The 27,109-nt window shown below is 39.7% G+C and overlaps 2 protein-coding genes across 2 annotated transcripts; both read left to right on the top strand.

Moving 5' to 3' along the window:
* The first annotated feature begins 3,079 nt into the window (after positions 1-3,079).
* Positions 3,080-6,082, top strand: gem (GTP binding protein overexpressed in skeletal muscle). Its single transcript, XM_035412084.1, has 5 exons — positions 3,080-3,234; positions 3,705-4,045; positions 4,165-4,241; positions 4,553-4,757; positions 5,198-6,082. Exons 2-5 carry the CDS (start codon positions 3,712-3,714, stop codon positions 5,473-5,475), a joined length of 894 nt encoding a protein of 297 aa, XP_035267975.1. The 5' UTR covers positions 3,080-3,234; positions 3,705-3,711; the 3' UTR covers positions 5,476-6,082.
* A 3,581-nt stretch (positions 6,083-9,663) lies between these two features.
* cdh17 (cadherin 17, LI cadherin (liver-intestine)) lies at positions 9,664-26,676 on the top strand. The gene is made up of 19 exons (XM_035402090.1): positions 9,664-9,750; positions 12,574-12,645; positions 13,361-13,456; positions 14,437-14,574; positions 15,313-15,454; positions 16,108-16,266; positions 16,565-16,726; positions 18,644-18,843; positions 19,052-19,183; positions 19,549-19,699; positions 20,961-21,185; positions 21,500-21,576; positions 21,728-21,904; positions 22,023-22,267; positions 22,440-22,570; positions 23,229-23,453; positions 23,697-23,807; positions 24,593-24,709; positions 25,165-26,676. The coding sequence occupies exons 2-19, from the start codon at positions 12,598-12,600 to the stop codon at positions 25,254-25,256; spliced, it is 2,628 nt and encodes an 875-aa protein (XP_035257981.1). The 5' UTR covers positions 9,664-9,750; positions 12,574-12,597; the 3' UTR covers positions 25,257-26,676.
* The last annotated feature ends 433 nt before the right edge of the window (positions 26,677-27,109 follow it).

The raw sequence follows: 27,109 nt of genomic DNA, 5'->3' as shown, positions 1-27,109 counted from the left end.
CATAATTCATCCCCTTTGTGGTGACAATTTCCTCTTGTACCGTTTTAATGCCACCGACAGGGGCGTTTGGTGGGATCAGTCGTGACTCGTGTCGACCTGAGCGATTACAATCTGGTGCAAAGTATGATATTTTAACTTGTCAGCTTAATAGGCTTGATTAAATGTACATATCATACTGTCAACAGTAGCACACGAAGACTACTAACCCGCAATCGATATCAAGCTCTTGGAGAAAATCCTATTACGATTGTTTTGGTACGTCCCACGAGACAGACCCTCCGAGTGGAAGGGAAAACGTCATCGTGTTTTGGTACAATCCCAGCGAAATTTTATTCTTTCCATAAACAGTGTCTGTTTGCATGGTCTTTAATCAACAAGCTTACTTTCTCCGCGCATAAATGCATAATTTGGAATAACAGATATGTAAAAATAAATATTTTTAAAAATAGGTTTAATAATAAAATTGTACCGGTGAGTCATAATGCAGGGTTTCCATATAACTAGGCTACAACAGATTCTTATCTCACAACAACATTTGTGGTTACTCCAAAATTTGACTTTGGAGTGCTCATGAGAGGTCACGCCCCTCCCACTACTGATCCAACATTTGACTCTGTTGACTCACCTATTGGCAAGAAAAGTCACCCCCTGCTGGTAGCAACAAGAAAATTCACACTTGGTTTGAAAAACGTTTCTATTTCTAATGCTACCAGTTATTTGAATAGATTCGTGGACAGTATCTACTGGGCTGGTGTGGACTTTGCCTTAGAATTTTTTTAAAGGCAAAAGAGGTGTCTTATAAAATAATTTATAATTGTTACTCCACTAAACATTTCCTTATAAAATTTAAGAGCTTTGATGATACCAGTTGTGCCTTCTGTAATAATACCATATACCATTTATTTGTTATTCTTTCTGGAAATCCATCTAAAAAAAACTTTTTGGCATGGAGAGAGATGCATGGTAGTATGTGTGCTCTACCATGCAGGTCAACATGGTGATTGCATTAATTATTGACCTAATTGATATCTTTAGTTTTTTACTTATTTGTTTAACTAACTCCTATCTTGTGAAGGTCAACAATGTCTTGTCTTGTTTCTTCTCAGAGATCTTTGCCTTTTTCCTTTGTACTGAACAGTTCATTGCTTTTTTGTAATGGATGGTCGTAGTACTTCTGTGTTACCTCATTTTTATACCCCAGTAACACAAGAAGACATTAGAGACAAATGGTAAATGGACTGCATTTATAGAGCGCTTTTATCCAAAGCGCTTTACAATTGATGCCTCTCATTCGCCAGAGCAGTTAGGGGTTAGGGGTTAGGTGTCTTGCTCAAGGACACTTCAACACGCCCAGGGCAGGGTTTGAACCGGCAACCCTCCGACTGCCAGCCAATAGGTCTTACCTCCTGAGCTATGTCGTCCCAAAAATAGAGTTCCTTAAGATTGTGATTAAAAAATGTTTTTGGTTGCTCTGAGCAATTGTATTTGTATTAACTATATAGTATTTTTTTAAGCACACAGTACAGGTGATTATCCATACTGTTAATTTCATACAGCCCTCTTTGCTTGTCTTTATCAAGGGTGAGAATAAATTTGGAGGGCACTGTACATCCCATTATTTCCATCTTGTATTGTTTGTTTGTGAAGGGCACTGAATATGATATTTCACAATGGAATTCAGTGCAAGGAAAATGCATGGCATGCGAATCTTCCTCCTCCCCCTTAACAAAAACACCATGCACATGAAAACAAGAAAACACACCGTCAGAAAACCGACAACCTCATATGCAACAAAGCTCAGAGAAGTTATTCACGATTCACTAATGGTAATGCGTGGAGCACTGTAAATCCTGCCAAGGACAAGACCATAGTGCAAATCCAGTGCAACACATGTAATGTCCATATTAGAACAATGGTCATATCACAGCTTGTACATCACCAGACACAACAGTGGCCCTTACAAATTCTGTTCAGAACTAAAGCTGCTCTTTAAACCTGTGGACACCACGGTCATTAATCTGTTGACTGACACAACTCTGCATTTGCTGAAGAAGGTTACAGTGTGTTCTTGATAAAAAAATTTTTTTACAAATACAGAATAATTGCCATAACTTTTTCTCTTTTTTTGCAGTTCAGAGCATTTTTTCTTCAATGGCCATGTAAAACACTGTGCTTAACAAAATAGCACCAGAACAAACAATAAAATGGTTGTCAACTACATATAAATTCTGCAAGTGCTAATGAAAGAGATCCATTAATGTCCAATTAGAAAGGATGTTGTCTACCAGGTTCAAGATTAATTCTGGTCTAACCCTGTCCTCACTGATTTAAAGGCTCTTGTCAAACCATTAGCATCATACAATCCAACTTCCAGTTTAGGTTTTCATCTCCCATGATTCCCTTTAGTTACATTCCACATCCCTCTATTGTGAGCATTTGCCAAATGCCAAAAAATGTGTATGTCCAATGCTTGGGTCCCTCCCAATTCCCCTAAACTTTAATTGTTTTTCTGTTTGAACTGTGACTATTTAACTATTTAACATCTTGGCCCCAAGATTTTTACCAACTAGTGCAGAGGATGAGCTGGGGGGGGGGGGGGGGCAGATAGGAACTTGAACTGTCTAGCACTTTACCAGGAATTTGCTGATAATTATTGGTTATTTCTCATTTTTTTGCGATCTGGCACTCACGCCATTTGCCGCATCGTTTAAGCACATACTCCAGTAATTCAATTAATTACTCCTTTATTGGTTCTCAGAAATAAGAAAAAACAATTATTTAACAATTACAACATCCACAATGACAATATATATTTTTTCTTTTTCAAATTGACCTAGATGGTGTACCCATTCATTTGGCTTAATTATAGCAAGACCAAATTTGAATGGCCTCTTTTAAAAACATAGAACCAAATACTAATTGCACCCTGAAGGACAAACATAGCTGCAAACAAGCAAACTTTTTCTTATATAAACGCCTCATTCATATCTGCCCCAGTAGTGAAAGAAGCCCAATTTCTCCAGTCTCTTGCTGAGGAGGGAGGGCAGAGTGACGACGTGAACGACAGCCCATTCGGCTTTGAGGCGCACTTTATATAAACCATGCGAGCCGAAAGCGCATTAGACACAAATAGCGATTTAGTAGAGATTATTAGCGCAAAAAAGCAAGAAGCTTAGAAGTCCCCAGACTTTGCTCCACTTCTAGAACCGAACGGCTGTGCTGGGACCGTGAACTGTAAGTGTTTCTTGTATCTATTGTGAGTGTGAAATTTATCGTAGTTGTCTGTGCATTAAATTTAGTTTTTTCCTGTCATTATTTTTATCCAGAATGTTTGCTCTGGTTTGTAATTGAGGTCCCGTTTCCACTGTAGGCTAAAGCATTTATTTTGAATGCAGCTAGCAAAGCATCTAATCTCGTAGCCTATTTGAATTGGCTACAAGGTGGATAACATTTAGGCTATGCAATTAGGACTACGACTTTTTCACGTGCAATGAAGTTGTAATTTTGATTATTTCTCCCGACAAACAAAAGTTAGGCTACTGTTCTATCAAGCAAGCGGTTTCTCGTTCTGTGGGACATTGAATTTATAATCGTTGAAAAACCAGATTCTGAAATTTACTTGTCTGATACCTGGATTTTTTATTTTGTAAATAATAATAATAACAACAACAATAATAATTTGTATGTTTTCTTTTGTCATTCAGCTGAGAGATGTCCCTTCTTCTCAGCATGCGGCGGCACAGTTTGCGTTTGCAGCACCAGCTGCACCGCTGGAGCATTTGCGCGGATGCTAGCCACCTTACAAACGACGAGCTTGTGCCGACATCCTGCATCACGCGCTCCAAGTCATGCAACAACTCCAGTGGCGAGTCGTGCAGAGGGAGCTGGTCTTCGGATTCAGCGGACTCCGTCATCTCCACGGACTCCAGCAACAACATTTACAACGTGGTACTGATAGGCGAAAACGGTGTCGGAAAGTCTGCGCTGGCGAGCATTTTCGCTGGTGCGGCTGACAGCATGGGCAGCGACTGCGATCTGTATGGAGGTGATTACACTTTTTGTCAGCGTTGCGTTTGTCAGCGGTTGTGTGAAATAACTAGTATAATATAACGAATGGAGTGGCTAGAATGACTCAAACAAAGCCAATGTGTTTTACTTTTAAAGGAGAAGTGTGTGAGCAAGCAGTGACAGTTGACGGTGAAACTGCTACCATAACTTTACTGGACACGTGGGACCCACAGGTGAGAACCTATTATAGCCTACTTAATAAAGTGTAGCCTTGGAATGTGTATAATGTACATTTTTTATAAAGCCACAGAAAATGTCAGAATTATGCTAATCTGAAACCTTTTTGAAATAGCCTAGATGTTTTTGAATTCCATTTCACCTCTGCCATTACACAATGTTTTACCTTAGTCTAAAATCTCACACGGTATTTTAAGCGACTTTCATCATAGCTTTATAAAGCTATAGTGCATCCATCAAGAATGTAAAATGTATGTATGTAGCCGAACTTTTAAAAAATAGCTCGTGTTATTGCCTGTACCCTCAGGATGAAAGTAAATGGAGCCAGGACCAGTGTATGCACGTGGGCGACGCCTACCTGATTGTCTATTCCATAACGGACAGAGCCAGCTTCGAAAAGGCGTCCGAGCTGCGTATTCAGTTGCGCAGGGTCAGGCAGTCAGCGGATGTCCCAATTATTTTAGTAGGAAACAAGTGTGATCTTGTGCGGTGCAGAGAAGTGTCTATCCATGGTAAGTGGAATGTTTTATAAAATTGTTTTAGTAACTTTTAATTGTGTTTGACCTTTTATCGATATTTACAAAAATAACATTATAAAGCAATCATAAAAAAGTTTATTAAAATGCATAAACAAAGCTTTTCAGGAATGACAGTTCAAAATCAAATTTGTTTTTGAAGTTTGAGGATCTCTCTTAGTACTATGCATTATATGATTTCAAAATGATAGGACTTTCTGGATGAAATTTGTTTCACCTGTGTTGGTTTTCATAAGATGGCCTGCTTAAGTGCAATCCACTCATTTTTTCACTATGGAACAGATGTATGTCCTCACTTTTTTTTTGGTGAACTGAGCAGAATATAATGTTAAACTGCTAACAGCAATGCAATGGGACCCCCTTACCACTCTGTTTTGGAAAGGGTGACTGAGCTACACCTGTCTTTCTCCTTGCAGAGGGACGAGCATGCGCAGTGGTTTTCGACTGCAAGTTCATTGAGACATCAGCAGCGATGCAGCACAATGTGTGGGACATGTTTACTGGCATCGTGCGGCAGCTGCGGCTCAGGCATGACAGCAAGGAGGCTAACGCCCGGCGTAAGGGGCTGAACAAGCGGAGGGTGAGCCTGCCCAAAAAGGCCAAGCGCTTTCTGGACAAAATGGTGGCCAAGAACAACAAGAACGTTGCATTCCGCCTCAGGTCCAAGTCCTGCCATGACCTGTCCGTCCTGTAAACGAGCCCTGTTCTGTCCAGTCTCAAAAACCTTGTACCCCTCCTTAATCAATCTATATTAGATTGAATTGAAAAAGTGATGCAGAGGAAGTTGGCGTCTCACTGTTGTCTGCCTGTGACAGGCTAAATTATCATGTTAGAATGCTTCTTCCTCTGACCATCAGGTATTTTTTTCCATCAACATAGTGAAAGTTCATAAATCAGAATAGCCTGATGTTAAGTGTTGGTGAACAAAAACTGTTGCAGAGGACACCAGAAAGTTTACTCTGGGTTAACTGCTAATAATGGTGAGGAGTCATAGCCCTCCCCCAACAACCTACCCGATTTGTAAAGGTAGATTGGAAAGCTACAGCTTTTACGTAATCACTGACTCACATTTTAAGTAAACATTCTCAAGTGCTTTCACATGGTAACCATGGTAACCTTAAATTACAGAATAAGGTATTATTTTATTTATGTGTAGTTTTTATATGTTGCCTTGTGTCAGAGTTTCAATATTTTTGAAGATTGTTTATTATTCAGTGTTAAAATTAGGAGGACTTTTCATCATGTTCTGTCCATAGAAATCAAAATCTTTGTGAAAGAAAAAATAAAATGGTATTTTTGTAGTTATGTTGTCTGTCGATTTCAAAGCAAGCACTACTGAAAACTTTTATTTATAATACATGCAAATATAGCTTGTAAAGGTATTTGGGAACAATAACATTTTAGTGTGTAGACAGATATTAAGGTGAACCCCTTGTATTTTGCCACCTCTTCAGATACTCAATAAATGCTTGTAGATAAATAAATGCTCAAAACTTGATAAATTAGAATTTTTCTCAGAAGAATTTATCTCAGAAGAAAATGCCTATTTATTTCTTAGATGTTTAGTGTAATGTACTGTACATGTACAATGTAAGTTAGTGACAACTTACTGGTGATTGAACCCTTCCGGGGTAAGCCCTTGAGTACTGCAAATAACAAGTTCAGTCTTCCCACTAAGACCTGTTGGTGCACAGTGAATTGAAAACACCAAAAGGCTGAAGATAATCCAAGTGGAAAGGCCCATGGGATTAAAGCATCACATATTAATAGTTTTCAACCTAGTGCGAGTGCCCCTCTCCTGCACTGGGGAGAAAGCGTATTATGATTGGGTGCCTGAATGAATATGATACTCTACTGTATTTTCAACTGTTAGCATGATGTTCCAGGTGTTTCTTTGACCAAGAGCCCAGACCTTTCTGGACACATAGTGTCACATGTTGGTCCCAGTCCCTCTTATGAGCCCACCTCTCTACATGTTGTGAAGAAAAAAGAGGACAGATACACAAGCAACAACAACTTTAAGCGAAAGGCTGTCACATAGGGGTGGTTTATTCATTAATCGTGCATATAACCTCCAGTCATGCGTATGGCCATGTATAATAAATGCTTAACATCCCCGGGTGTCTAATTATGGTAAACATTGCTGCAAGTAACTTTGAGACACGACTGTCTGGGTGTTTGATGGCGGCTTCAGTGACTAAAACCAGTTCAAATTGCTGATATTTTTCAAACAGCATTGTCTCAAGCAATGCCAGTATGGAACTCCAAGGGATGGGTGTCATCAGCAAACAGTGGGTGGAACCATTTATTCTAGGATTGCGATGTCTGTCCATTAACTTGACAATTAAGGCAAAAAAAACAAGCAAGAAAATGGAAACGAGAGATTTGACTGAAAAAGGCATGTGCAAGGCTTTTAGAGAGAAATGGAAGGTAAGGTACGGCATGGTAGTTCTGAATCAACAGAGGGGTCACGAGGGGGTCTCTTGAGCAGAGGGGTAACACAGGCTTGTTTGAAGACTGTGTGGGGAGACATCCAATGGACAGGGATGAGTTCACCTGGGAGGAGATGAATAAGAGGACATCAGCAAAAATGAACTAAAGGGGTTTAGGTTAGGATCCAGGGAGCAGGTAGTTAGATGATGAAGTTGAGAGAGGACAGCATCTGTAAGAGGAGGAAATGCAGAGAAAGAGGGAGGGGTAATGAGTGGGGAGAGGGGGAGGGTTGCCTGGGGAGAGGATTAACTGATTAACTGAGAGGATAGCCTTGCATGTCTGAGTGACCAGGAGACAAAGAGAATCCAGAGCTGGAGAGAGAGGTGTGTGGTTACAACAGTTTCAGTTGATAGCTGGAAGAAAGATTCAAGAGACGGTAGAGATGTAGTGACATCAAAGGAGAGGGTGTAGGGTATGAATGGAATGGAGTATGAATGGAGAGAGAAGAGAGGAGTTGAGAGCAAAGTGAAAGAGAAACTGATAGAAGATGGCGAACAGAGTACTGGAGGGTAATTCTGAGGGCTGAGATGAGATCGAACTGGTTACTTGCTCAGAGAGTCAGGGGTGACTGCACAGACATGAGTCTGAGGAGCACACTTCATGTCCAGCTGAATAGGGTGCTAGCAATTGGGCAGTGAGTGATGCTGTCATCCTGGTCAGCTGCAACCATTAGAGCCAATTTTGTATCGCTTTGGCCCAACACCAAATTAAGTAACATTTTAACCATTTTTCATTATCGGTACTTCTGTGTGTCAAGCTGGGAGAAAGTGGGTGGGAGACCTTGGTACTGTCATACCCATTGGCTCACACAAACTCAAGGCCACTGACAGAGGTGCCGAAATGCTATTAAGAGTAAGAGCTTCCTACTAAACATGGGGGGGGGGGGAGGGGGGGTTGTACTGGCAGCTTACACAAATATCAGCTCAAATTCCACATCTGATGGCTTGTTATCTTACTCCAGTATTTATTATAGTAGAGGTTAGGATAATGTTGCATTGGTTCAATGGGTCCAGCTGCAGGATCAAAGAAATACACATTTACTTTATGGCAGTTGTGGGCCATAAGAGTCAAGAGCAATATTCATTTTGGATGCCTCTGGAAAAAAGCTAGCCTTGCCAGCTGACAGAAACCTGCTTTCCTTTTTAACCCTTGTTAAGCATTTACTAGTACCAGTGAAAAAAAGAGATAAGGGTCAAACATTTGTTAATTTACTTAGCTCAATGCCAGTATCATACGGACTCACAATGCATGTGCAACTAAGTAATTATCACATTGAAACAAAACCCCTTGATGATTAATTCATTGTTACTCTATATGTGATAAGCACAAGTTAAATAAATAGAAATTATTCTGATTATTGGCAAGAACATTGACCAGGGAATTTACCAGAATATGGTATACTTGGATATTTTCTAGGATGCAATTTGACTTTTTCCGGTAATTGTCCTGCAAGCATTTGTTTGGCGCACACATGCACAAGGAAGATTTTTATTATGTTGCATTAATTAAGTAGACAATATTATCAAGAGTTCATGTTCATGGTTCATGTATGATAAAAGCTCTACTACATTGCATTCATTTAGTAGACAGTGTTATCTAGGGTGACTTACAATACAAAGTTAATAAAAGAAGCAACAGAACAAAGTACACCGTTAACATCCTTAGTGGCAGTAACAGTGCGACAAGTAGGGGTAGAATAATTTGTACTGATTGTGTACAGGTCTTGAACACCTTTAGACCATTCTTTGACTTTGGGGAGGTTCAAGTCCCGAATGCAAAACTGAGCTGGTTTGATCATCAGCAATGGCCCCAGTAGAAAAATTCAGACAGGAAGCAGTCCAAAGTTTAAAGTCTGCTTGCCAGGATTGCTCAAACCATTTCCGGTCCCGAGCCAGTCACCTTTTACGCAGCAAATTCTGTGAACGCCCCTTTTGCTGCCTGCTTCCCTGTCCAGGTAGGTCACCTCACCCTCCCCTTCAAGTCAGACATGGGACAATGGGGGGGGGGGGGGGGTGGATGGGAAAGGAGGGATTATGGGCACTACCTTCCTACCTGCTGTATTCCTAATGTTTTCATATTTAATGAGTGTCACTAACAGAAGATAACACTTTGTGCATGATGTACAAAAAGAATTGATAGAATGAACCCCCATAGCACCATATAGCATTTTAAAAAGTTTCATGTAAAAGACAAGGATTTTGACAACTAAGAGGCCTGCTTTTGGATTCTGTCAATTTTAACGATATCTGCCCGTTGCACATACGATTGTGAGACGTTGCACCTTCACATAACCCATCTATTGAAAATCCCTATAGAACACACCCATCTGGGCCGGCCTTGCACCTGTAGCGAATATCATTAGCAAATCATTAGGTCCAATAAAATGCTGGTGAGTTAACGTTTCACTGGCACTGGGCAAGTCTCCTACATTGTTCCCTCAGTAGTCCGAGGAGTGACAAGGGAACTCTCTGAGCAGGTACGTTCAGCTCTCTCCTCTCTTTGAAGACTTTATTCTTTCAACTCTCATTTGCTTTAAATTTGAGGAATTAATGACCGGGTTCAACTTGGTGGTACAAAATTGTCAATGCTGCACCTTTGACTGGGGAAATTAAGAGGTCTTGCCATTATTGAACTAAAGGGGTGTTGGTCTGTCGGAGTGATCTTGTCACATAGGAAGTGACAAGATTCAAGGTCTGCTCAAAGGATTTCAGGTTAGTCAGAAACTTTGATGCCACCCCACAAATAAATAAGTAAATAAAATAAAACAGATTTTGATCATTGAAGTCGATTAATTTCAACTGTTATTGAATTGAGCTGAGCAAGAAATTACAGAAAACAGTAGAGGTCATTCATTTCCTCCTCTGTGTTCTCTGCTAGCTATGGAGTTTGACTGGCTTAAATACTAGCAGGCCCTGTTTCAGTTTCCAGTTGAATAGTTCCCACAAAGGAGCTACCTTCCCATAATGCATATAGGAAAGATCAGGAAAGCTGTTTTTATTATTTAATTCATTCAGTTGAGAATGCATTTTAAATCATTAATGTTACTGTGCATTCTTACTGTACGCTGAAGAGGGACACATTCAGTCATTTGGTCACATTTTACATTTTAGTCTCGTGTGACTCATACACATGAAATACATTCAGACGTAATGCCTCAATGTCTTTACATGATTTTTAAATACAATTTTTAGGTCACAGTTATGTTACGATGCATATGATCTCATACCAGTAATTCAGTCATTTATTTATTGACGTGCATACACATGTTTGTACACATAATTAAATCTTGTCATATAAAAGGGTGAATATCGCAGGTGCCCTGAGGTTGCTTTGAGGACTTCCCAATGTCACCTTGTCGCTGTCAGAGTCACCTATCAGAGTCACCCGTTCCTCTGACAAGAATAAACCACCAAAGCCTAAAGAGTGGACTGATGTGGTATCTGGCTAATATAGCAGTTTAGTTATTGACTTGTTCTGCGTGTGTAGCTACATAAATGCAGACAGCTGGCAGTCTGTTTGGGGCGCCTTTCAGCTGACCGTGAGATACGCCACGCTGCATTTGTCGCATTCTCCAGAGCTTACAGGATCTTAAAAGGGCTTTTCTGTGTGTGCGGGAACACAACTGATTACCTCTCATTTTTTTTTACACGTTATGATCTGAAAAATCAAACAGAAAGTGTTTTAAGTTTTGTTATTTGTTAGCTTTGTGCAGTCTCCAACAGACAATAGTTTTACTTTTTTTAAAATTTAACTTGTAACCTTTTGGTTTTCAGCACAGTATGCAGCAAATTAGCAGCCCTTTAAAAGTCGCATTCAATGTGTTTTTCACAGCCAACCAATACATTATCCTGGATTTTACTCTAAAAAATAGCCAGAAATGTTTATTTTTATTTTTTAAATGATATGTGGTGCAGGGGGGGGGGGTGTAATCATTGGCAGGTGTGACCACATTTGTTATACAAACAGTATCACTATGTGAGAACCTGTTTGCAGTCCTTTAGTTTATTGTGCCTAGCTGTGAGTGCAATCTTCCCGTAAAATGTAACAGTTGGAGATTATTTGACACACCCTAAAAACCATGTTCCTTGCAATGTGTCAGGATACATTGAAACGACAATAATTTGACTAATGTCAGATATTCTTAGTCGGTTAAAGTGATTTTTGAACATGTGTTCTGATCATCTACCTACAGTACCCTGAACAGATATATATTTTTTTTTTCCATGACCCATCAGAAACAGTGACATGTGTCTGTTGCTGTCTGTAGACAGTATAAAGCAGTAGTAATAGTAAAGCCGTAGGATTTTTATTTAAAAAAAACAAACAAATGCAGTTCAGTGGTTTGCTGAACCTCAGATCTTCTTCTGCTTGAGATTCACAGGCCTTCGCTCCTTTAGCGCCGTTCTGCTTCTAAGTCCAAGGTCATCCCGAGGGCAGACCCATGCATGACCTTTCCAAAGACGGCATGTCACCTGTGATTTAAACTGTGGGGGGGCAAAAATGGCCTTCGGAAGTACAGAAAGAGATGCCCTGAATTAGAATGCTTACAAGTGCTGTTGCCCTGTTTTGTGGTTTTTTGGGATGTCGTTCATCTTAAACGGCATCTCGGGCGTTTCTCCGAAAGGTGATTTATTGTTCATGCTTAATAATTACCCTTTGTCTAATGTCTAACATTAGCTAGCATTAATTGATATAATCATTTTTCTGGAAAAAGTCAAACTCTGGGGATAGCTGACTTTATTTAGTTGGTACTGAGCGCACCAGGGGTAATTGGCCCTTACAAGTCTGACTTACAACTGCTTAGTAATGTATATCCAATGAAATACTCTTAGGTTATGACCTTTCTTTTGTGGAAATATATTTGAAGTCTAATTTTAGCCATTCATTCTGAACACATAGTGTAGACACTGAAATCATGTGGAAGACTCACACCCAAACCTAACACCCATTTCCTGGCTCCAAAGTCTCTTCTCAGATAGGACAGAGATAGTATGTGAATAAATAACCCGCTGTTGAGACCCAATACAGGAGAGGCAATCTGCTGAGTGTGTTTGACCGTGAGAAAAGGGCCGCTGTTATCAAAGGCTTTTTTTCCCTTCCACGACCTTCCCTTTATGTGTCCGGTTCACACTCCTCCACGCGCGTGCAGTTGGGCAATGAACACTCGTTACTGAATAGCCATCACAGGGGACACACGAATGCTTTTTTAAAGAGGGGGCCGCATGCTGCTCAATCGACGTCCAACCATCGCCTTTCATTGACTGCATTTCTTACTCATGTTTTAACCCCACCCCCGCAGGACTCCGTCACTGGCTAATCCAAGATGCTTCCAACGCCGTATTTGATGGCCCTGGCTCTTCTGATTGGTAGAGTAAGTATAACTTCTGAGTCCTGATTAGTCTGTTGTGTCTTGCTGAAGACTATTTTCAAGCAATGCACAGAATCAAGGAAAGATGGTATGTTTCATTTCACTAAATGGAATGATATTGAGGTTAGGTCTGTGGATAGGGATGGTTTGGTGAGCTAATTTAGTGGTATATTAGATTATTATTTAATGAGTAAAGGGCAGCTACTCCAATTGTCAGTTCATGATGTTGAATGTGCAAATTCATCTGTTTGCATTTTTGAGCACTGCACACATATTTACAACGCCGTAAATGTAAAAAAAAACATTTCATTATAATACTTTGTCAATGAAATACCTAAGCTGTGAGAGAGGATTTTCAGTGGAAAGATGTGCAAATTTAATTGAGTACTCCAAATACAAAAGAATATGAGAGTTAAACCATCATTACACCAACTCAAAACCAATTCAATGACAATGTCTGTTAGAACATTAAAGTAATCTTTCAGCACTGTGGTGAATTCACTTCCTGCAGTGTGATCAATCTTGATTTGATCATATTCTGGTTGGTCAGATCTCCCCCACATATGCTACTGTAAAATCCAAGCAATGTGGCCATGTGATGAAACACAATGTACACTGCATCAACAAACGAGCCTGAATATATGGTATATTTAGTCTGACTTGCTATGGTAAGAAATTCTAGAGCCAGAACATTTCATCTCACTCATCACTCTCACAGGCTGTTGGAGAGGGATGGGAGGACCGGATTGGAGCAATGGGGGATAAGGTCCTGGAGGTACCAGAGGGAACTGAAGTACCATATCCAATCTTTCAGGTAGGCACTTGTGTGTGTTTATGTTTCTTCACAGGGGAAAGATATTTGTTTGTTTTAGACCATTCACAAGACAATGGACTGCTTATTCTTTATTTACTTCATTTTCCAGACAGCAGGATACACCCTAGCTTTCACTTACAGTAATACCGTTCTCTCACACACCAACTGGCATTTCAAGCCACACTTCATGCCGGCTTAACGCCTGGTGCAGCCTGCCAGCACATTTTGTCACCGTTCATATTGCATAACAGCAATAAAAATTCTGCAATAACAGCTGTTAAGTAGGCATGAACAGCAACACAACAAAGCTAACTATCCCTCTGTTTTTACTCTTCAATTTAGGGCAAATATTCAGGTTTGTCTGGAATAGTAGTATTGTTGAGTCAGTGGCCTTTACAGTGAGGTAGATCTTCTTTCTCACGCAGCACATTCGATGCGTTTTGGCCCCCTCTTGCAGTGAACCCTTTCCTTGGGGCCTATGGCCTGCTGAGGTGATCTGAAAAGGAATCATTATTTGGGCTGCTGAGTGGCGTATCCAGCCAAGGCACTTTTTTAGAGTAGTGATTGTCCCACAGTTAAGACCTAATCCTGAATCTGCCAGTCTCAGCTATAGCAGAAGGACTGCACTTAATCCAGCAGCTGTGATTTGCCTGTGCCAGCAGTGCAGTCCTCCATCTTGGCAACTGCAAATTTGCGGGGGGGGGGTCACAGCAATGAAATGGCTGCTGGCACGGCACATTTCAGTGGACGCATCTCTAAAAATGACAGAAGACTTTTCAACAAAGGGAAAAGCCTGATTTGATTTGAACACACTCTTTGGGATTTCCTTTGGCACTGAACAACTCTGGGTTGGCAGCTTTGAGCAAAACAGGGGACACCACTGAAGTCGGTCCCTTAATTGCCATATAAGTGTATCGACATGGTTTGATATGCTTTTGTCATAATCTGTATTTGTAACTATAAACTGTGTTTGGCCTCAGTTTAAATCAGCCCAACCTGAGGTGATGTCATATCAAGTGACGGGCCAAACCAGTGGAAAAATTTCCATTTCCAAAGAAGGCTGGCTATACCTGGTGGAGCCGTTAAATTGGGCAGAGGAATCCACCCACAATTTACAGGTACAGTGTCTCGCAGTTCCTCCTGTCCTTATGATGTCGTATTACCTGCAGAAACAGAACAGATTCAGGACTATATACAGTATTTCTTTTTATATCTATCTATATATGTATATATTTGGGCCTTTTCAGTTTTATTTGATAGAACAGTGTAGAGAGACAGGAAAAATTAGGAGGAGAGAGAGGGAGAGACATGCGACAAAGTTTGGCGGTTGGATTCAAACCGCTAACATCGCAGCTCACATTGAGCACGTGGATAGCGCTCTACGGGCTGCGCCACTAGAGGCCCCCTATATATAGTATTTCAGAACAAAAACTAAAACCATAACCCTTTCTTATGAAGCAGTTAAAATAATAACATCTCTTCCTTGTGTCCATATAGACTTTTCTCTGGATGAGGGTTTATTGCATGGAACTGTTTCAGCAAGTTTCAGTGTTGTTAATTATTCACCATACTTTCTATTTCTGCCATTATGTGAGTACTGTACAAATGTAAAAATGTACAGTAAGGGAAATGTATGTGTGTGTTTTTGCGTCCTGGGTGGGAAGTACTGCAGAATTAGAGGACATCAAATAAAGTGTCATTATGAAGATCATTGAACTGTCATTACCATAATACAAGAACGTGGACATTCCTGTGAATGGCAGAGTACTGTATGAGTCATACATACATACATTCACCACACACATTCACTTAAGGCTTTGTCACTCCTCTTTCTGGTCTATGATTTGATGTGATAGATTGAAGCCCACGGAGAAATTGACACGGAGATAGTGGATGGACCATACTCAGTGACCATAAACGTAAAGGATATCAACAACCACCCCCCGGTCTTCTCCCTGGTGGAATACCACGGTGAAGTGATGGAGCGGACTTCAGCTGGTGCGTGCGTGTGACCGCTCACTGGCTCCCCCTCCTCTGACCAGCAACACAGTCTGACGCTTTTTGCTTAATGGCTGTCACTCTCTCACCTCATACTGCCTTATCTGAATAATACATATAGGAGGAAGCAATTTCTGAGCCTCAGGAGCTGCAGTCCACTTCTCGTCTCTAATGCAGTGTTCAGCATTAGGGTCAACAAGTGGATGATGTATTTATATTATCTGGTCTTTGTGGTCATGTTGTCTTTGTGTAAATTTATATTATATAATAATATTATTTTAGGATACCATTTTACTGTTGCACACTAAGTCCATCTTTTTTGTAATTGCTCTGATGTAACTATTGTCAAAGGAGCTATATCTTGTGGAATGTTAACATGACTTGACTGTTTGGACTGCCTCAGAATGTTCCCCTCCAAATGCATTTATGTGTGGGAGCTCTATATACATGTTATGTATAAGGTCACTCATATAATCAGCTGGGGAAGAAGAGACTCACATTATTTTTCATCTATTACACTGTGTTGATTATTATCTATAACAAAGTATTTTAGATGGTCCAGAGGTCCAGATCCATTTTTAAAAATAAAATATTTTTGGATGTATGTTTTTCATTCACTGTGTGTGTGTGTGTGTGTGTGTGTTGCATTCCAGGTGAACCTTTTATGAGAGTTTCTGCGACCGATCTGGACAACCCTGACACGCCCAATGCCAAGCTAAGCTATAGCATTGTGAACCAAATCCCAGACCGACTCAAAAAGCCTCTTTTCCAGATCAACAGTGTAACTGGGGAAATCTCCATCACTCCAGACGGTATGTAGCAGCATCTCAGATCTCTCCCCTGAATAAGGCTTTCTTATTAAGCACATGTCTGGCAAAGTTCAGGGTCAATGGATTAAAAGCAGTTTGGTGTCAGTGAAGTCACCGCTGACCTGCATGGACCGCACTGGCTGTGGGAGCGACCTCAGATGGAGAGCTGGTTACCAAGTCAACCTTTTAGTCTGAAATAGCAGTGGAATGGATGACAAAATGTAAGGACATGGAAGTGTAAGAAATGTTTACACTCTAGGACACTCTATTAAGGCAAACTTCTGAATTTTTCAACTTGCAGGAGAGGAGCATCTGAGTGCCAAAGAAAGTATTCTGTATGGAATGCAAGTGGACCCAGAAGGCAGTGTGGAAAACTTGAAGAAAAAATTCGCAGAGTACTGCACTCCCATCAAGGAAATGTCCTACGAACTGAATCCTTTCTTCACCTGTGTTGAGAGATCAGGTCAGACCGCATGAAAGTAGGACAGTGTGAATTTTATGTCATGGCTGTCATTAACACCTATGAAATATAATAAAAAAAATTATGACAAGCACAGTTTCAGAAGGAAGAAAACTCACAAAAATGTCCTGTTTAAAGGATTACTTAAAATCCTGTTCTGCCCTTTCACAAATTGACTTGTGTTGCAATTAACCTAATCAAAAATTCTGACAAGAACAATTTCAAGGAAGTAAAGCACCTCTTAGAAATTAATGCAATTTCCCTGCACTTTCCCGGCATTAGCAAATCTCAGAAATCAGAAAACCCAGAAAAAGATTGCCATATGGAACTGGAAAATTCTGAAGAATCCATTTGTAAATTTTTCTCATCCTGCTTCCATGGGAGTTTTACTTACTCATAACATGCTTGATGATGCATGTTTTTCATGTAAATTAATCATTGCATATATTATTTTCACGTGTATTGTATAATTGTAAAATATTGCTTGAGATTTTGGTACTGACAAATTTAGTCTGGATTTGGAAAAGGAAGCACAAACTATTGCAATGGCTGATTTTCTTAGTTTCTGACCAGACTGGTATAATGGTAATACCATCCAGTTTTTACATCCTTGTATAGTAATTAGTAGTGAACAAATACTTTTTAAATATGAGACTTCTTTTTGTCAATCATATTTACATGTTCCCTACATCTGGTTGGGCACAATATGAGATTTTTTCATGGTGCCCAGAATCCCTGGTGGCATCTTTGCTAATCACAATAGGCGTTTCCCAGCAGATAAAAAACTTTTTAAAAAACAAGATATTTGCAAACCAATGGTAGCCCTGCCTGCAAGCTACTGAAAAAAAACCAATGGTGGCCCGCAAGCTATAGAAAGAAGAGTCAGAGCACTTAACTTTAAACTGATGGTCTTGACCCTGTTTTCAAATAATAATAACCCATTTTAGAATAATAACATAACAATTTTAAAATAATAATATGCCAATTTTAGTATAAATTGACCATACAGCAGACTGATTTTTACTGTGGTGATGCTTCCTAGATGATCAACACATCAAATAATTTATTACGAATAACAGTGAGATTGGAGATCTGTTTTTCTTTCATCATTACTAACACAACACCTAACTACAACTCACCATATCCATACTAGGAACAAAGAGACAATGAGAGCTGGTGCTTTGGAACATGTGAACACAGAATGGCTTTTTATTTCATTTACTTCACAAAGGAGCTCTGTCTTATTTCAATGAGCAGAAAAATAATTTGTTAACAGAGAGGTGCAGTTCTGCGTTACAGCACAATGGATTTGATCAGAATAATGGCCTCACTTGGACCTGAGCCGCTTTGTTGGGTTTGTTTCACAGTGCACTGAGGAGGCACAGCTCATCAAGCTGATGTTTTTTTTACAGACTCTGTCATTTGGAAATAGGGCGTACCCTACAGTCTAAATTCACAAGTAGGACAGGGAAGATGCATTGCCATGTGCGTTGGGCCACCTGTGACAGAGACCAGGAGGACCGAAAATGTGCCGCACAGATAGATGGACTGATAGATGAAACGTGCCACACAATCTAATTAAGAGTGGGCTGATTAGTCACATGCGGGGCCTGGAATTCAACTGAAAATTGAATAACTGTGGCCTTTGTCTTTATAAGAAATGTACACAACTGTCATTGAGGAAATGGCTAATGAAAAACATATCTTCTGAACACAACAATGTATTCTCTTTCATTTTTTGCAATGATGGCTTCTTCAGTTATTATATTTCCATCCTGTTGCTCGCTTTAAAGAATAAAACAATCAAGCCTTTCTAACATCTCCCCTTATCATCTCCTTTCTCAATGAGGTGCATAAATGCATCTCAGACGCACTTTCAACTGTAAAAGCAACTTGCGAATATTCAGGTTTTTCTTGCAGAATCTAAGAGGATGAACCCGGCGGATGAACCTGACTACATCCTGATAGTCAGGGTCCAGGATCTGGAGGGGGCATCGGAGAATGCATTCAGTGCAAACGCCAAAGTGACTGTTGTGGTGAAGCAAAACTTGTGGCGTAGCCCAGGTCCCGTAACGATTCGCGAGAACCTGGAGGCTGAATACCCAATGAAAATTGCTCAGGTAAGCTTTAGGCCAAGGAGGTAACAGGTGGATCTTACTCTTTTATGATCACAGTTTTTCTCTATTCCTAATTTTTAAACTTTAGAAGACAAGCTATTCTTTTCAGCAGCAAAATGGTCACTTAATTTTGGTAATACAGCACATAATCAGCCGTTGTCATTAAGAGTTCATTTATTTATTGTTATATCTATCAATGTTTTGTCTACAGGTTCAGTCAAACAGTCCTGGAGCACTTTATAAACTGGGCCAGAAGGAGAGATTCCCCAAGTTCCCTTTCTCTATAAATGAAGGAGGTGAAATATTTGTCACTGAGTCTTTGGACAGAGAGGAGAAAGATACGGTAACTACATTACATCATGATCCATTACATTATATTGCAATACATTACAATAAGTGCATTACACTACATTACTAGTTTTCTGTATAGATGGCATTAGCCTGGGCCACTTTGCTCAGCCTTTCTAAACTTTTTAACAGAAGCAAGTTAGATAAAGCACTGTGCCTTGTTAAATTTCAAAACCACAACTTCTGTTAAAATTCCAGTTACTTGACTGCAGATACATACGGCTGCTTGGCAAGCTATTCATGAAAGCTTCTCGTTATTTCAATATTTATAGCTTTAATATTTCAATCATTAATTCAAATTTTAGCCAGGTGGCCTAATGACTCTGATGTGCCCTGTGTACTGTGTGTACTGTGTTTCAGTATGTGCTGGTGGTGTTTGCCCAAGATGGGGAGGGCACTGACTTGGAAAAACCCATGGAAATCCCAGTCATCGTGGAGGATGTCAATGACAACCCACCAATGTGTGAGAAGGAGGAAAGTGTGCTTGAGGTTCAGGAAAATGAGGCAATGGGTATGATCCTTCATTTGGTTATGAAAACGTGTTTTTCCTTGTACCTCCATTTTGTTGGCACAACATCCACCAGTAATTCAAAAGAGAACAGACTAAAGGCCTATCTCTCTTGAAGCAACTGCCAGGCACTCCCCATTTAGCTCTGTAAGGCAACCTATGTTCCCTTTCGAGCCGCGCAGTCAATGGGGCACATTTGTACAGTTGCAGCAGACAGACAGCATGTCCTCCAAACTCCGAAGTTGCTTTGCACAATTTATTGTGGATTATTGACGCCCAACTTAATGGAAATTTTGTGCTTGGAATTTCAACACATCTCGTTGTCTTCAAAATCTTTCCGTGATTGATCATTAAGATGATGATATCCGTGCACAAGTTCAGCAACTTCTTCAAAAGTATTCCAGTCATGACCATGATGATGCTACCATGGTCAAGTCTAGATGGGATACAGGAAATTTCAGGAAGTGGTGTCCTATCCAATAGGCTTGCCACAATAGAAGAATTAAATAGAGTAAAGTTTGAAGAATTTGTTAGCCAAACTAAGGATTAATCGTGTGGACAGAATGGTAGCTAAATAAAAAATGGGAAAACTATTTATAGAAATGGGGAAAAAAGAAACGAGGTACCTAGCTACCTACCTTGCACGAATAGTTTCCCCATCATTTATTTGGCTACCCTTCTGTCCAAACAATTTATTCTTAATTTGGCAAACAAATTAGGTCAAACTTGTATCCTTTGAAGTATATAATTCTCCTATCATGGCAAACCTGTGGGATGAAACACCACCTCTTGAAATCCTATATCCCATCTAGACAGTACAGGGATGAGATGAATGGAAATATAAAGTTGAACTTTGCCCCTGGCAAGTCAAAAGTGACGCCGCCAACCATGTGATATATTGATAGACTCAAGCATATTTTTGTTAATCTCTGGATTGAAACGCATCATTTTGAACAAATAGTTTGGTTTTGTTTTGAGTATACTGGTGCCTTAACAGTCCCCATTCCTTAATGCTTGTTTGCTTTCACATCACTTTTGCCAAAATGTGACTGATATATTTTTTCTATTTTATTCTGCAGTGTCTATTAAACAGACAAGTACTGCGACCCAATCACTCAAGTCAATGTTTGTCAGTTATGCAAAGCAACTGAAAAAGATTCACACTTTTCTGTGCCCAGAATTCTATAACTACAAGTAGGCTGTATACCATTATATGGTAAATGACATTTAAGATGCAAATTAATGAAATATTATTTGCCTTCAGGGAGCCAGATTGGAGCCCTGGGTGCTTATGACCTTGATGAAGAAATAAACTCTTTGCTCAGCTACCAGCTTTTGACACAACAGCCCATCCCTTCTTCTGGCTCCATGTTCAATGTTGACGGACTGAGTGGGACCATTCAGATTAGAAACACCCTACCCAAGAGGAAGGAAATCCCAGAGTACCGCCTCACAGTCAAGATCTCTGATCAAGCAGGAGCAGCAACAGGTACTCTGTCGAGTGGCAGTAAATCACAGTCATTATGTTGCAAAATATTTTTGAAAATGTTCTGATAATGGAGAAGTGTATACTGACCCTGTCCCCTAAATAGAAATACTCACAGTTAAGAATACAGGACAGATTTACTTCCTTTATATAGACCTGTTGTCGTGACTGTGTATCAAGAGCTTTGTTAATACACAAAATATTTCTACCACTTGAAATTACGAGTTTAACACACATCACACATGTTCTGTGTGTTTTCTTATATTTAATTATTGAGTTGAAGCTTTCTTGATTCACATAAAAACCTTGTATTACAGGTTTAAGCAACGAATGCAAGATGGTCATCAAGGTTATCGATATCAATAACGAGATCCCTGTGTTTGAGAAAAATGACGTAAGTATTGTTAATGTTGCTTTAATAAGAGGAGACTTTATGATGGTTCCTGCACCAGCCAAATTAATTCTATTAGTACTGTGATGTATTTACCCTCCTCACCAGTGCGAGCATTCCTCCATTGTTTGTTTTGTGTTTTTTTTTTTTTCAGTACGGAACAACGACAACTCCTGAGGACACACCCCCAGGTACCGTTCTACTCTCTGTCCTGGCCACGGATGCTGATGACCCTGGGACTGGAAGTTCCAAGGTGGAATACCACATCACAGACGGGGACCAAGATGGGATGTTCGCCATTGATGCAGAGGGAAACATCTATGTTGCTAAGGTAACAATTAAACTCAGACTTGCTTGATGTGTTATTTTACTCACTGAGTATATCCAATGGAGGACTGACTGTGCACCACACGCACTTTTGAGAATGAGACCTTGTTTCCTTTTCCAAGCCCCTAGATTTTGAAAGCAAATCCACTTTCCGTCTACGAATCGATGCCAAAAATCCTGAACCCCTTGTGCCAGGAGTGGAGTATGACTCCAACTCGACTGCATTCGTCAGCATTGAGGTCACCGGTGTTGACGAGCTCCCAGAGTTTGACACAGACATCTTTGAGGTGAGCGTTCCAGAGAACGCTACAGTCGGAGCGCCGATTGTCAAAATGGATGCCAAGGATCCAGAGGGTAAAGAAATCAGGTAATTTCACTGCCATCAGTCACTGCCAAAATCCCAACATACTGCCTGCACGATATCAACCAAGTGCATCAGATGCAACATTGAATCAAGTAAAGACTGAGAGTGCAAGCCGGTGAAATAAGATCAAGTTTGCATGTGATCAGTCAGCATTTTTTTTGTTGCTTTTGTTTAGATACAAACTGGAAGGAGATGAACATAACTGGTTGGAGATCAATGCAGAGACAGGGCAGATAAAGACCAAAGCCAAACTGGACCATGAGGAGGTGGCAGTGATCAGCGTCAAAGTCACCGCTTATGAAAAGGGTAAACACATTCACGCCCGTCCAGTGGTTCACAACTAAAGAAGGTAAAGCAGGGGCACAACACAACTGGCCTCACCCCACAATATGGTAGGGTGATTTTGAGGAGGCCAGAGTCACTCGGGTTACCACTAGTTCCTCACCACAGAACAAAGCAGTACTGCACCGTGGAGCCAGTGGCGTGTAAAACCCTCGCTGACTGGCAGGTGAGCACATTGAGGGACGGCACACGCTTCGGCTGCAGTGCTCCTGGTGTGTAGACACAGGTGACACAGCGGTGGCTGCAGATTTGAATTGGTGATTCTAAATTGGGGACATAAAAGAAAGAAAGAAAGAAATGCCCCCAAAAAAGGAAATCACCCTTTTATTTACACTTGTTTATTCCATGCAATATCAAAAAGGTGACCAAATTATATAATAAAAAAATAAAAATAAAAAATAAAAAAATAAAAATAATAATAATAATAATAATAATAATAATACTTATTATAATTATTATTCATTGGGAAAGCAGAAAAAAGCAAGCAATTTTAGCAGATGAACAATTGCACAAGTGTGATTAGCTCATTTACAAATGTGCTGTGTATATTAATATATTTAAATAGTCAGTAAATGAGAGAAAACGAATGTGCCATAGATGACTGTCTTCTCTCTACCCACAGAATCACCGGAGAGAGCGGTACAGAAGGATGTCACTGTCCGGATCCTGGACGTGAACGACAACGTTCCCAAGCTCACAGAAAACCAGGCCTTTATTTGCAGAAAGAAAATCACGCCAGTTTTCCTGTATGCCGAAGACAGGGACAGCCCTCCTTTCGGCAAACCGTTCACCTTCGTTATAGCCCAGCCCAAGAAGTTCCTCAACTGGCAAATCGAAACAGTCGACGGTATGTAAGCCCACGCACCTGGCCAAAAAAGATATTGTTTTCTGATGGTGATTTGTTCCAGCTGAGTCATGACATCCATGATAAAATATGTGCAGTTAGGCACATTATATCAATGAAAATTGGAATTTCACACAATTATCAGATTTCTGATTAATTCATAAATAATTGATGATTACCGCCTGTATCACAAATGTGTAACATGGTGATAATTTATGTGTTTCTATCTCATGTTGCCATGATTAGACACTTCTGCCAAACTGGTTTTGAAAAAGGCACCAGATGATGAAAAAACATTCATTCTCCCCATAAATGTGAAAGACAATGCAGGTGTGGGAGTGTCTAACAAGTTTGAGGGTAAGTGTCGCCAATTACAATATGAGTTGGTAAGTATTCTGATTCTGAAATTGGTTAGATGTCCAAAGGTGATGCCAGTCACCACTGAAGACCAGAGCTCAACTTTGTTCTCTCTCTGCTCTTAAATGACTTGGCTGCAATGTTCAGGAACTGGTTAAGTCAATATATTAACTGGTTATAGTAGCTATTACACAGTTGGATCTATGATACAATAGCAGTAAATATATCATAATATAAGAAAATAAAGAAAGAAATATAGACACTAGGCAATAGACATTAAAATAACCAGGCCATGGCTGTGTCCATGTTTGAACATGTGCAACCCTTACAACCATATTATTTATGGTGTGTTACAATTTCTTCACCAAGATTAGCTTTTCACATCCAACCAATGTTATGGTTTTTTGATGGTCTTACAATGTAAATTCTGCGCATATTCACTCTAATTGAAAAGAAAAAGTGAAAATGAATTATGGTTTCCAAACAAAACATTGGTCGAATGTGAAAAGCTAATCTTGGTGAAGAAATTGTAACACACCATAAATAATATGGTAAATGTGCCCAAGATAGTGTAAAAAGTGTTATTTATGCTATACATACATCTGGAATGTTGGATTTTATATTTTAACATGCTTTGGTAAAGGTAGTTCATAAATGAGGATACGGAGGCTGTGTACTCGGCTGAATGTGAACGCAGAGCTGAGAGCCTATGGCATCAGTGAGTCATCATCCATTGTTTATAGTGCACCATGTCCATGTCTACACATTCTTTTTCTCCCCGACAGTGCGAGTGTGTAACTGCACAGAGCTGGGCTACTGCTACATGCAGCCTGAGGCCCACGCGTGGAAGTACGGCATGCCCACAACGGTGGCAATCCTGGCAGGAACCTTCGGATTCATCGGTCAGTGTGTTTCAGCAGGAACTAGATTCTTCCTCCTCTTTCATCACGGTTTCTTTACCTTCTGCCATTGAATTACGGTGTCAATAAACATTTAATAGAGTAGAGTAAATATAGGTATTTTTATTGTTTATTGTATTTGTAATCTGATTATAATAGCAATTAGCCAATAACTCTGTTACTAATAACATTATTGCTATCAATAATAATAATAATGATAATAATAATAATTCTGCATTGTTTTTGTTTGTTACTTTGGTTGTTGGGTAGTAACTCTGATAATAATATGTGTGAGCCTTAGTGTACCTAGTATATATAGCGCTGAAACCAATTAGCTAAAAATGGGATGATGAAGACTTACTGAATTAACATTATAAGCAAGGAGAAATAATGCATTACTCAGGTGAACCTGCTGGTTTAATGATTCTGTCATTGCCTTTTCCTTTTTATTTCTGCAGCTGTGATTCTGATCGTCGTCGTACACAGGTCTAATAAGAACAAACAGAAGAGAAAGGCCAAGGAGGCTGATGACACTGATGCCATGTTGTAAATGCCAGTATCACATTTTTATATTACAAGCATGTAGGCAACAGAATCTCTTCAGCAACTACATATGTTTTAATAAATAATAACATTTATGTAATGATTTAACTCTAGTGCCTGTCAATACATTTAGAATCCCTCTAATTTGTATTTTTCATGCATATTTCATGAAAAATATGAGTAACTTATTTGTCTCCATTTTATTTAGCTGTCTTGTGTCTATTTTTGTCTCCATTCTACAAGGCTATGTGCCCAAGAATTAACTGAAAAAAGCAAGTCATTTCAATAGATGAATGATTAAAGACAAGTTTGAGATGATAAAATTCTTACTTAGAAGGTAAAAAAGGAAGATAGCTTATATTGTTATTCATTGGACTATCAAAGTCATGGCTAGGTGCATTGTTTATATTTATACATTAATAATTGTCAATATTGTAGCTGTTCAAAAAAAAAAACATTCTTTCTGAGCTTTTCTCATACTTCTGTTGACCTTGGCTCAGTCATGAATTTGACAGTTTACAACGTGTTCATATTTCTAGTAGTTGTTCTCCCTTTTTAAATAACAAAACTTTTTCTGTGTTGCTGCACTCTTGCTTCTTTAACCACGCCCCTTTGTGAATATACAAAAATCACAGCACTCACCACTGCAACGATCGCAGACACATAATGTTAAAATGAGGACCATCTGGTTAGTATTTAGACTGTCTGTTAAAGCAGTAATTTGTGTATTGTTGCTTCAGTGTCCAGTAACATCACTAGACTGGTCAAAGCAATGAGACAGAAATGAAGGTTATTTTCTGAATAAATCAAATGGAGAAATTGCCAGCACTACGGTACCTCTACAGAAAAATGGCATCACATTATGATGTGAGGTGGTACATTTAGAACTTGCACTGCTGGAAGGTCTTTTAAACAATACTGTAACCAAGAAAAGGCCACATAGAGTTACCAAATACTTTTATTCAGATTTTCACTCTCAGACAATGGCTGGCTCGTTGCTCTCAATATATAAAATACAACTTGTGGTAGCTACTGTAAAATCAGACTTCCTAATGGGCATTGAGCCAGCTTAAAAACTACGTCAAGACAGCTAAACTATATCCAGCTGGTCAACTGGGTATATATGATTAGAAACACAAACCGTTAAGTTTCATAAGGTTTATGTACTTCTTTTGGTTGCACATACCTGTATTTCAGCTACTTCAAAGAACTTGTAACAATTAGTGAACTAATTACTTTCTGTTAGTGTGTCTCCACTGTTTTTGTGTTTTTTGGGGGGATGTGTGACTTGCACTGTCTAGTTCATAATTTCTGTGAATAGAGTAACACCTTTGCTGTGCAATGGTCCATATTACTGGTGTGTAACTGTGAGCTGTTTCTTGGATTAAAACATGACCAATAAAGTGGAAGTTAAACCTAAAAAAGTATATCAGTGACTGAAGATATTGAGCAAAGATCTGAAACATCCCTTATGATGTGCGTAAACAGGGTACACTGAACACGGTGAGCTAAATAAAATACTTTTTATGAATATGATTTTCAAAAAAATTCAACTGAAATATATATCATTTATTTAAAATACATGGCAGAATGTCAAATTGGATCATTTTAAAATGCATGCCATGGCAAAAATCCTTTTCATGGCACGGCAAGTGCCACAGCAGGACAATAATCCACCAAGCTTAAACTGAAGAGTAATGGAACAGTGGGGGAGGGGGGTGGGGGGGTGGGGGGTGTTGATGCTTGGACGTTTCGGCCATGCTCACATAAACTGTCCAGATATTAAAAACCCTACCTGTGGAATCAGGCTCGTGGCAGTGCACGTCCAGTAAAGGCCACTGGATGCACCGCCACAGCAGA

The sequence above is a fragment of the Anguilla anguilla genome, chromosome 1, assembly GCF_013347855.1.
Source record: "Anguilla anguilla isolate fAngAng1 chromosome 1, fAngAng1.pri, whole genome shotgun sequence".
NCBI classification, from domain to species: domain Eukaryota; kingdom Metazoa; phylum Chordata; class Actinopteri; order Anguilliformes; family Anguillidae; genus Anguilla; species Anguilla anguilla.
The sequence above is the reverse complement of the archived record's forward strand: the minus strand, read 5'-3'. Positions and strand labels throughout refer to the sequence as shown.